This window comes from Xiphophorus couchianus, chromosome 2 (genome assembly GCF_001444195.1).
Source record: "Xiphophorus couchianus chromosome 2, X_couchianus-1.0, whole genome shotgun sequence".
NCBI lineage: Eukaryota > Metazoa > Chordata > Actinopteri > Cyprinodontiformes > Poeciliidae > Xiphophorus > Xiphophorus couchianus.
Window position 1 is genome coordinate 11,983,450 of NC_040229.1, and position 11,730 is coordinate 11,995,179.

The following is an 11,730-nucleotide window of genomic DNA, read 5'->3' on the forward strand; positions in this document are numbered from 1 at the left end:
TACGGTAAATATATGAAATGTGCAGTCGCCCTCTAGTGTCTAAGATAGGAACTTGAGTGACTGACTTAAGTGATCAAAGGTAGTGGACTCTGTAGTAACGCGGCTGCAACAGGTAAGTAATCAAACTTTTTCCAACTTCGGTAAGCTTATTATGCAACATGTGTCTCTTAAATAAACTCTGACCTTCTTTTTAATTCACTAGTTCACAGTAAATTGTTGTCTCCGTGGGGGGCTTCTGCTTTAATAATTTTTAATGGTCTATTGTGGTGGGTTTTGTTTCCTCTGCTTGAAATGCCGCTCTAAATTTCAAGTTTCGCATTCACTTTAGGCCATTAAACGTGTCCTAAAGGCGTTTAACAAAATTATATGTGCCATTTCAAACGCAGATATGCACTTTGTAACAATTTTGTTTGCTAAACCTGTTGTTTTATCTCAAGTGCTCTGGTATTTTTGGTAACATATGTTTGAAGTTGAACCACGTAGTTAAGCGAAACAACTTCTGCCACCTCTTTAAAATTAATGTAAAATGAATAGAGTCTATTGTAGTTTATGAACTTTGGTGTGGCTTCTGGCTTGTTTAGAGTTCGACTGACACACTAAATCTCTAAAACACACTGTTTGCACAAGTCTCTTATCTGGTGTACTATATATCCTTTAGTTTTGAAAACTTCCCAGACCACCAACTAGATAATTTACAACTATTATCAGCTTTTTGTTTTATGTCTTAACAGATTACAGAGCAGAAAGATACAGTAGAAAGGTCAAGGCATGTTATACTAAGCCTGACTTTAGTTCAGCATATGAAAGTCCAAAATGGTTTTTGTTGGTTTATAATGAAAAATGTGACTTATGTGAATTCACACTTACTGTAAAAAATGTATAGCTCATAGTATTCAATAGAAAATTCCGAATGTTGATGTCGCTACTAATGCTGTTTCCCCGTAGCTCTTTGGAGTTAAATCTGCTTGTAATTGTGGTAGCTTTGACAATGCAAACAACTGCAAATGTTAAATTTGCATCTCTTTCCCTCGTTCTAGCTGCTCTCCCCTTCAAGAACACATAATTCTTCTCATATGACACCATCTTGTTTTTAATCACTTACACATCCTGCTCTTCTTTTAGGGAGAACAACTTGTGCTCTGCAAAGCTGCATATGATCTTGACACACCTTGGATGGATAATGTACCAATAAATATGAAGGAAAAATTCCTTCAGCTATAGTGGCGTGATACAAGATGTCTGAAACTGTTTTGAAATGTGGTGTAGATCAGACTGACAGCCTTCGTGTCATGTGCTCAGTCACCGTTTACTCTGCACTGTGTTTAACAAGGGAGTAGTCTCATGGACACTTTCTTGCTAATTTAAGACAGCATTTTCTACAATCATACAAGCAAGACATTGGTTCCAATTCATCAGGAGAGTTAAACTCTATGTTTTTGACTAGAGAGTTAAAGTCTCTAGTCAAAACTATCTCTAGTTTTGACTAGAGATAGACAAAACATAATGAGTGAATCATTTACTCCTCTTTTTTGTCTTCCTATAGGAATGTCTATGTGGCTGAATGATGGTGAAGTGCTGGTGGGCCAAGGCAGGGGTGAGGCGGTCCCACTAAGCCCCAGACTGAGGAGCCTACCGTCTGGCAGCCCCAGGCTGAGTCAAAGACGTAGCCCGCTGGCTTCACCACATGCCAGAGAGCCGACGCCGCTGAGCCCACAGGCAGAGACCATGGGCAAAGCCAAAGAGCTCTTTGTCCTGTGTGACAAAGAGGGGAAAGGGTTCATCACAAAACGAGACATGCAGGTATGGTGGCTGGTTTGGTAGACCAGCAGCTTTAAGGACATTCATTTTTAAAGTGTTGATTTTTATGTTTTTGGTTCTGTGGTCAGAGGTTAGAAGGCGAGTTGCCGCTCTCCCCAGAGCAACTGGAGACTGTGTTTGAAAGTTTGGACCGAGAGAACAATGGATTTCTCACTCCTGTTGAGTTCAAAACAGGACTTGGTGAGTAGGCTGTGAAACGAAGCAAAGCTGTTTGTGAGACACATTGCCTTGAAAAATTACCTTACCCCTTGTATTTATTTTTCACATTTTTGTCATAATAAATCACATTTGGTACTTGATGTCAAAGACTAATACAAAGTAGTACATAATTATGAAGTGGAAGGAAAATGATATGTAACTTTATTTCTATTTTCTTTTTGGTTTTGTCTCTACCAGCTTTGAAGACTTTGACTTAAAATGTTTCCGTTTTTGCAAAATAGCTCAGGCTCAGTCAGACTGAGACATTAATTTTCAGGTAATACTACAGACTCTTAAATTTAGATCAGGACTACCTCTGTCTTATTTTCGGACATCGTTTTATGATATCAAACAGCCATACTTCCCAGCATCCCCACAGCATGATGCTGCATCCTCCGTGTTTCACAATGCAGATGGTTAATTCTGGGTGTTAGTTTTCTGCTAAATATTTCATTTTGCAAAAATGCCAGAAAGTTAAATTTTGGTCTCATCAAGCCAGACTGCCTTGTTTCATATGTTTGGAAGAAGATGCTAGAACTAAGTAATGTATTTCTTCTTTCCACTTTTCCAAAAAGACCAGGTTTGTGGATATCTGCAGGCTCCTCCAGAATTAGCAAGGGCCTTTTGACTGGTTCTCTAATGTTCTTTTTGACTAGCCTGCCGGTTTAGGTTAAAGTCCATTTCTTGGTGGGTTTATAGTGCTGCCCTACTCTTTCGATTTTTTTGATGTTGATTCAACTTCTTCACAATTCTTTCTCTGACCTGTCTGCTTTTGTTTCCTGGTCTTCATGATTCTTTTTGTTCACTAACAAACCTCTTAGGACTTGACAGAAAATCTGGACTTTTTTTTGTTGTTGTTGACACATAGGTGAACTTTTACTAATTTTATGAGCCCTGAGTGTAGTTTTTTGCCCTGGATTTTAGCAGTATTAGTGAAGTGCTACAAATGTATTCCACATATTTAAAATTTTTCTTTGTTAAACATTCATCATTTTCCTTCCACTTGAAAATTATGGAATACTTTGTGTTGCTCTCCTATGACTTACCTTGAAGTTAGTGTCTTTAACAAAACAAGAAGTTGAACATATTCTTCTTGGCTCAGGTGAACTGATGGGTGTGGATGAAACGGCTGAGCTGAGCCCAGATGGATCAGAGGCAGTGAGGGACGATGTAGACTGGTCTCAGGACCCCACCGCAGCCAGATTTGTCAACATACTAATGGAGCTGGGTGCTGACAAGATGTTCAAAGAGTAAGATGTGTTACTTTCAGAATGTTAGTGGAAATGTCCCCCAGTGAAAAAAGGTTGCGCATTGTCTCTGAGAAGGGAGGGTGTGGTGTTTAGCTGGATGGCAGGGCCTCTACGCTTTGAGCACCAGATGTCAAAGAATGCCAATGAGTATGAAAATTATGTGAATCATGATCTGTGCCATTTATCTGTGGTCCTAAATTTTCAAACTATCAGGAAAAAATAGAGAGATTTTCAATATATTTATTGCAAAAATCAACAAATTTACAATCTATTACAAAACTCTTCTGTATTTGCTAACATTAGGTTGAAGATGAACCATAGGAATATGTATTTATTAGATTTTATATACTGAATTTAAGGATATGGTTCTGTATTTTTAACAGCCAGCAGGAGCTTTTCACCCTGTGGTGTGAGCTCCAGAGAGACAGTCCAGAACTGCTCAGTGCCCTGGAGTCTCTGTTAGTCCACGCTGTGTCCAATCTGCAGGACGCCATCAGAGAGAGAAACACTCTGGAACAAGCTCTTCTCAGGTCGCTCCTTCCCCCTGCTGCTTAAATGCTCTGCAGTTTATATGAAAACCATTTGAAAAGAGTTAATCTTTTAAACCTGTTTTGCTTCAGAAGGGAGAGCGAACATAACAAGATGGTCCGATCCATATATGAAGAAATGGAAAGCCAGATCAGGGAGGAAAAAGAGAAATGGGCCGCTCAGGTACAGGTATACAATGCTCTTAAGTTCTGGCATTCTTGGCAAAGATGTGTTCAAAAGTCTGGTTGTTATGGAGATTTAATAACCCCCACCCCCTGCACCTCCAATGGATCTTATTTGCTGCACTTCTCACACAGTGAATTTAGGAGATCTCCTCCATCAACCAGGATGAAAAAAAATCTCTTTTTTTACAAGAATGTCCTGGCAAGTGACAGAGCATAGTTACGAGCAGTCAGTTGCAGATCGACACACTTTTACTCAATAACAATATAATTATTAAAAATTAAAAACCTAGGTCCTAAATCACCTTAAAGTCAATGACACACTGCCTGCATTTATGCAAGGTTTTTAAAATATTCCTGAAAGAATAAAATGAGACAAATTCCTGTTCTAAAACTGATTCTATGCTGCAAAATCAAAAGCCTATCAGTACTATCCTCTACAATGAAAATCTGAACTTTTTCTCTTCATATTTATATCCCAGGGAATAAATGTGAAGGAATATTTGAAAATTCACTTTTTTAATCCTTGCTTCATAAATATACTTACGTTTTTCTCCAGTTTTGTGTAGCTTATGCTAAAACCTAGATTTATTTTAAATCTTTCTATACATCTACTTCTAGACGCAGTTAAACTGAGTAATTCAACCAATTTACCATTCAGCAAAAAATCAATATTGTTTTAATTTATTTTTGCTCCATTTTAAAATGTAGGACAGCTTAAAGGAGAAGCAGAGAGGCCAACAGCTGGAGGAGGAGCTGAAGATACGGGAGCAGGATTTGGAGAACACAATGAACAAGCAGAAAGAGGTGGGGGCATCCCAGCAGTGGTAAACGCATCTCTCTGTAAAGTGTTTGTGTTCACGGGGCTCTGCCTTCACTTTCAGCTCGAGACAAGAATCCGAACACTGAATTGTGAGCAAACCAACATCAGGGAGCAGAACCGGCAGCTGCGAAGCCTCAACAGCCAGTTGCAGGAGCAGGTGGAGAGCAGCAGAGAGAGGCTGCAGTCCGCACTGCGTCAGCTCAGCCTGCTGCAGGCCAACGCCGCTCAGGAGCAGGTGGCCCGACAGAGGTCAGCACCAAAACACATCAAGTCTGATGAAAGTGATCATTCAATTAATTATCAGTTAATATCTGGCAGGTTGGTTATTCATTAGCACTGTTTTCTTATGTATCTCTGTAGGAATGTAATGAGGGTATCAAGAAACATCAAAAAGGAAAAGGAAAGTCTGATGAGACAACTAGAGATATTAAGGTAAGCATTACCAGTCTCTTATCCCAACACAATTAAAACATACAAGCTATATCGTGAAGAAGAGAGTTTTAACTGCCATTGCTTTTGATAGACATGGTTTTCATTAGCTGCTTTTATTATTTTATGTTGTGATGCATTTAAAACTAAACAAATCTGGTTGAATGTAAATGTTGATACTTGTAATCGGTGCTGCTATCTTGCAAGGTCCTGTTTGGAAAAAAGAAATTGTAGATCTCAATGTTCTTTTTTTATCTGGTTGGATAAAGATTGTCATACATCAGTGTGTCAATAAAAAAGTGTTGATGTTGTCTCACTTTATCATGTTTCATCTTGACTCGTGACTATGTAAAAGTAAAATTATATTCTCTGTTTGATCGTTATTAATGTTTCTGTTCTCTAAAGTTAATTGTATTAAATGACAGCAATGTGAGATTCTACCAGCTAAATAACAATTAACCGTATAGACTGTTTGGTGTCTGGCTGCACTTAAATGAACACTTATGAAAAAATTATAATTTTACAGCCAATCCAAGACTGTAAAGCACAAAATCAGGTTTTGAGACTAATAGAAACATGAATCCCGAAAGAACTGTTCTTTTACTTGGTACTTTGGTGGAGGAGGCATTAAACTGATAGAATGGATTATGACTTCACTATAGGGAAGATGTTTCCCTCAGTTTTGATGTTTTCTCTCCATATTAACCATGTATTTACAAATTTCTGTTGGTTTTTTTTCTTTAGGGATATGAACAGAAGGCTTCGAGATGAGAAAGACGCCCAGCAAACACTTAAGATGGTTAGTCACCGACATACTGTCCTTTCTTCCCAGCCATTTCCTTATCTCTTCAGTGAAGACCCTTGTCTTCCTTGGACCCGCCAGGTTTATCCAACCTGAGCCAAGTCTTGGAAAAAGCACTGTGCTTTCCTCCGTCCCCTGGACAATGATTACTCAAACAGGCAGCTCCTGCTAATGACTTAATAATCTAAGTTTTCTGTGAAAGTGGTCAGTGAAGCGAAGGTTTGCGCTTAGTCGCAATTTAATGTTCCGGGTCAACGGGAAAAGAAAATGTTTTTGTTACCCTTACTGAACCCAACAAGTAAACTAAACTGGATTAATGTTAATGTTAATCCATTACACCATGTCAGTAAATTTGTCTTCAAGTGAATGCCATACATGTTCAATTTTCATTCACAGAAATGTCTTGAGCACATACTATGTCTTATATTTTTTCTTAAATTATAATTTATGAAAGAAAAACTGTATTATTGGAAAAAACATTGTGTTAAATTATTTTGCTGCAGAATAAAGTATTTTTGACCCCATTTCTGTCTTTTTAAATGTGAAAAGCATTCAAAAAAAATACTCATGCTGTCCACGTAATCTTCTAGAATCCAAACGTCACCAAGTCTCTGCAGAAGAGAGGGTCAATATTAGGCAACTACTTGCAGCAAGACAAGCCAGTAGGAAGGTTTGTATGATTGACAGTCTCCATTTCTCATTTTTTTATAGTAACGAGGCAGACAAGATTCAGTTATTTTTCTTCTGTGTTGATTCTGAAGACGGCTGAGCTCTTCTGAAGAGTTGGAATTGACTGATACAAAAGAGGTCACAGATTCATCCAAGACCTGTCTACCATCATGTAAAGTCCTAGATGAAAATGTTGAACAGATTCAAACTCAGGTGGTGAGAATCTTAAATATTCCCTCTTAAAAATATAAGACTAGACCAAGAAAAGTGTCAAGTTTGGTACCTTTTACTTTGCTTTTAGAGCAGACTTGTCGGTCTACAACGAGTGTTTAAGGTGGTGTTTCTGGGTAACTCGGGGGTGGGTAAGACCTCCTTCATCCGGCACTACTGCAGCAAAATGAGTTCTACTGTGGGTAAGCAATTCTCTATTGTATACTAGCATTCCCATACATGTGTGAGAGGCATGGGTATCACTGGGCAGTATAGTTTTTATTAAGATTGTTAGTGCCACATTAAATTAATTACCATAGAATACATTTTCCTGGAGCATTTCTTTAATACTGAACATAATTTTCACATCTCTGGAGAACTACACTATCTGGTTATTACTGGTTATCATGCTCTTTTCATGTTCTACCAATGGAAATGACAACATTTAAAATGTGTCAATCTTGGATTGTAGCTGTGCCATGATGCAATGTGGAACCTAATTCTGGTCTTTTCCAGACCTGTTTCATAAGACTGTGGAAGCAAGTTTATATTTCCAGACATGCCATTGTCCAAAAGTTCTTATTCCCTTCTTGCTTACTTGGAAAACATCTATTCTTGAGATTTTAAACAATATAAATGTCAAAGTAACAATGTATATCTTCCCTTAATATCCAGTCTTTGCAATTGGTTTTAGGACATTTTACAGCAATATAACTATTACAAGAATACCAGATATTTTACTGAGCATTACTTCAGTACAAAGGTTTAAAATGGACATAAAAACAAATATAAAAAGGAAATATTACTGCGGTTAGTTTGTCTGTGGTTCTACTGTGTCTAACCATTTCCTAAATGACAGCTGAACTTAATAACCCACTGCCAACTCAGTCTGAGTCAACCTTAAGTTTCATGCTTCATTGTGGATTTCTTAATCACCAGTCTTGCACTGTGGAGATATTTTTTTTCTGCATGGACCAGTTGAGTAAAACTCAACCGGTAAAACTGTGTTTATGCTCAACCATATAACCAGATAAAAACTTAATTCCTTGGCACCTTATTCTTCTGCATAAATCTAGAGTTTGGTGACTAAATACAAAAGTGTTGATTTTACTTGAATAATATTAAAAACTTGTTTTTAAGCAACACTGTTTAATGCCTCACCCTTAAATACACTTTTAAGCAGTCTGTCCTTGAAAGGACAAACACCCTGCTATGTAAACAGGAACTTTACTCTGTCATGTCTACCTGACAAAAATACACACCTAGTATTTACACTTTGTCACATGTCTGCTGCTTGACATCAGAGTTGATTTTTTTTTTTTACATTTTGTCACATTACAGTCCAAATTTTGAAAGTATGTTATTGGATTTTAATAAATGAGAATGTGGAGGAAAATTAACATGTTTAACTTTATTTGTGTGGAAACTTACAGCTTGTCTGAGTGAAGACAGATTGGCACAAAGTTGTGCATAATTGTTTGAAAGGAAAAGTTATATTTTTCTAAATAAAAATCTTATTTTTTTGTACTCAACCTCCTAAGTCAGTACTTTTTAGAGTCATCTTTCAACATAATTACAACAGGGAACTTTGAGGCAGCTCTCTGCCAGCTCTGACTCAAATCTATGTTTTATGTTCTTCTGGTCCAGTCCAACTGAGGGCCAGTCAGATTGGGTAGAGAACATGTGAGAACATCTATTTTTAATTAGAGCTGCAGACTTCATGATGATTTAGGTCTGGACTTTGACTGGGACATCCTAACACAAAGTCGTACTTTGATCTAAACCATTCCAATGAACTGTAAGGTTGCCTATCTGTTCAGAGCCGTAGTCCTGCTGGAGGCAAAAATACACCGCAGTCTTTTGCATCTTCTAACATTATATCTTCCAGGATAGTGCTGGATCGGGCTCCTCCCATCTTTTAATAAACTCAGCTCTCCTGTCCCTTCTGCAGCATGATGGGGATTATGTGCTCATGGAGGATCAGTTGGGATTAAATACATATGCAACATTTTTCAGATTATTGGTAAAAGAAAAAAAAACATCAGGGTAATAATATAATCTTTTCTTTTCACCTCATTATCATGCATTGCTGTGAGCCAGTATGTCACAAAAAATCCTGATAACACAGTGAAGTTTGTGGTTGTAACAAGACAAAATGTGTCTGTCCATCTGGATAGCCCGGGTTTATCCAGATGTAACTGTGATTACATGTAAAACTGACTACTTTTAAGATTTAAGTACCTAAAATATGTAACTGTAATACTGTACGTATGTAATAAGATGTGTACTTAAAGCATCCATTGTTAAAAGAAAACTGCTGTAAAACATCACATTCTTTGGATGTAGCTGGACTGTTGGAGGGTGTTGTGATGACGTTTTGTTATTTCTAGGTGTAGATTTCCAGATGAAGACTTTAATTCTGAACTCCACCACTATCACATTGCAGCTGTGGGACACTGCGGGCCAGGAGAGGTCAGATGTGTGCTTTTAATTTGCAGAATCTTTGACCAATCAGTTATCAGTAGCTCAAGTGACCTATCTGGCTATAATTTAAATGTTTGCATGCTTCCAGGTATCGTAGCATCACTGAACAATATTACCGAAAGGCAGACAGCATCCTTGCCATGTATGACGTAACTCAGAGCGCCTCCTTCAGTGCCGTGAGAGGATGGATGGATTCCGTCAGGGTAAGAGGGCAGACCTGTTCTGGCAAATGCAAATCAGTCATTTGAATACGCACATAGGTTATTGAGGAAAATTATCATTTAGAATCTCAGTGGCATAATAATGATAATTTTGTTTACCTCAAAAACTCGTGTGGGGAACCTCTTGTTTTTCTTACACTTGAGCAAACCGAATTAAGTCATTGTGGTGTATTTCCCCTCCAGGATAAGCTGTGTGAAGGGACTGTGCTGATGCTGCTTGGAAACAAGCTGGACTTAGCAGACAATAACAACAGAGAAATCACGAGACCGGAGGGGGAGAGGCTGGCAGAGGTGAGCTGCATTTGAATATTCAAAGATCTCTCTACACTGATTCACGTAAAGTAGCTGCCTAGATTAAATAAACTATATTAAAATATCAAATAAATACAATGTTTGTATTTTCTTTTTTTTTTTTTTGGTTTGAACAGGATTACCAGGCTTTGTTTCATGAATGCAGTGCCAAGACTGGGTATAACATGGAGGAGCTGATGGTTCACCTGGCTGAGTATGAAACTGCAAAATATTTTTCTTCCACTTACAGGAAACTTGAACTTATTGGTTTTAATGACATTAACTTCAAAGTTATCCACTATTTTTCAATGATCTAAAAAAAATAATAATAATCTGTAACATACTGAAATTTGTCATTTCATTGTGATTATACTGCAATAAAATGTGAAAAGGTTCTAGTGGTGTAAAGATTTTAGAGAGAGAGATTGTTAAAGGGGACGATTAACGATTCACATTTTCAAAATTTTTCACATTTTGTTTTTCTTTATTTTGTATTTCTACTGCTTCTTAAAACAGCCCAAACTCTTAGCAGAACCACCCAGCTGTTTTTTAGCATGAGCTCTTTCAAAATTCTTTGGAAGATAATGTCACTAATCAGCAGGCACTGTCCCTCACCTATCAGACCCAGAGAAGCCCAGTCCATCACCTAGCAACCTCAGCAGCTCTACCTATTGTAGAGCTGCTGAGCTGCTGTAGCACGATTGGTCAACTGGTTTATTTGAATTTAAAGAAACAAGAGGCCCTAAAACAGCTCATTCTGGAAGCAGCTCAAAATAGGCAGAATTGAGCAGACTAAAATATCATTATCTAAGATTGATTTTGTGCAAAAATATAAAAAACAAGTTCTGGGTAGCCCATAGTCGTATACTAACCTTTTTAAGGAAGCATAATAGGTCCTCTTTAAGAAACAAAACAAAAATAATTCCCCCAAATATGAAACCACATGCAAATCTTGGTTGCACTAAGGTTTTTTTTGGAAGCTTCATTAGAGTTGTTCCCCAAACCACATGATCATTTTAGAAGTTGCAGTTTTAAATGCTTTCTTATTTCCTAAGAAAATGCACCACAGCTTCAGACTTTGTCTTTAAATATGTATGAATAAATTAATATCTGAACAAAACCAGGACAAGTTCCTTAAACTTGTGTAAAGTAAATGTAACAAAGCTTTTGGATCAGTAATTAACCTTCCAAACTGTTTTGGACCAAATTTATGTTGTCAGAGTATAAAAAACAATTAATTTAATTCTTTCAAAATGATCTCATTCCATTAAAATTCTTGTTTCTTATATGCATGTTGTTCGTGTATATGTTACTGTTGAATAGGCTCTAGTTTCTCTCGCACAAGATGACAGTTAGAGGTGCAAAACAAAAACTGTCTGCATAAATTATGTGGTTTATTTTATTTCCGTGTTAACTGTTTAAAAATAAATTCTCTTCTTGTTTTAGGATGCTGGTGACCAAGGATGATCGGCAGTGTGAAGACGCTTTTTTACTGACAGAGGACACTAGTCAGAGAAGTTGCTGCGCTCTCAGTAAAAAGAAGATTTGATGCTTTTGGAAAGCTTTGTTACAAAAATTAAAATAATTAAAAAAAGATTTGCAGTGTCTCACACCAACAAGGACTGCCCAGAGTCACTTCATTAAACAAGAGGCTCTTTTCTCTTTTTTGACCAACTTCTATAATATTGTCATACTTTGTATTATCAAATCTTTGTTATAAAATATATATTTTTATTATTTTTTTGTGTCCTTTTTTGTGAGAGTTTTACTGCATTGTAAAGCCTGTGTGAATATGTAGCCAGATGGGGGCAGACAAGCCTTCTGT

General features: G+C 37.3%; 1 protein-coding gene across 3 annotated transcripts; it reads left to right on the top strand.

Annotated features, from left to right (window-relative positions):
• Positions 1-6: 6 nt before the first annotated feature.
• cracr2b (calcium release activated channel regulator 2B) lies at positions 7-11,642 on the top strand. 3 transcript variants are annotated; one of them, XM_028032480.1, is made up of 18 exons: positions 7-112; positions 1,544-1,800; positions 1,887-1,998; positions 3,119-3,266; positions 3,650-3,796; positions 3,887-3,983; positions 4,688-4,783; positions 4,861-5,048; positions 5,160-5,231; positions 5,973-6,027; positions 6,621-6,700; positions 6,792-6,915; positions 7,001-7,112; positions 9,300-9,381; positions 9,482-9,596; positions 9,798-9,905; positions 10,043-10,119; positions 11,352-11,642. In XM_028032480.1, the coding sequence occupies exons 2-18, from the start codon at positions 1,546-1,548 to the stop codon at positions 11,452-11,454; spliced, it is 1,971 nt and encodes a 656-aa protein (XP_027888281.1). In that variant the 5' UTR covers positions 7-112; positions 1,544-1,545; the 3' UTR covers positions 11,455-11,642. The 3 variants fall into 3 exon arrangements, with proteins under 3 accessions (XP_027888281.1, XP_027888291.1, XP_027888300.1); XM_028032490.1 differs by having other exon boundaries at positions 6,792-6,912; XM_028032499.1 differs by having other exon boundaries at positions 3,887-3,977.
• The last annotated feature ends 88 nt before the right edge of the window (positions 11,643-11,730 follow it).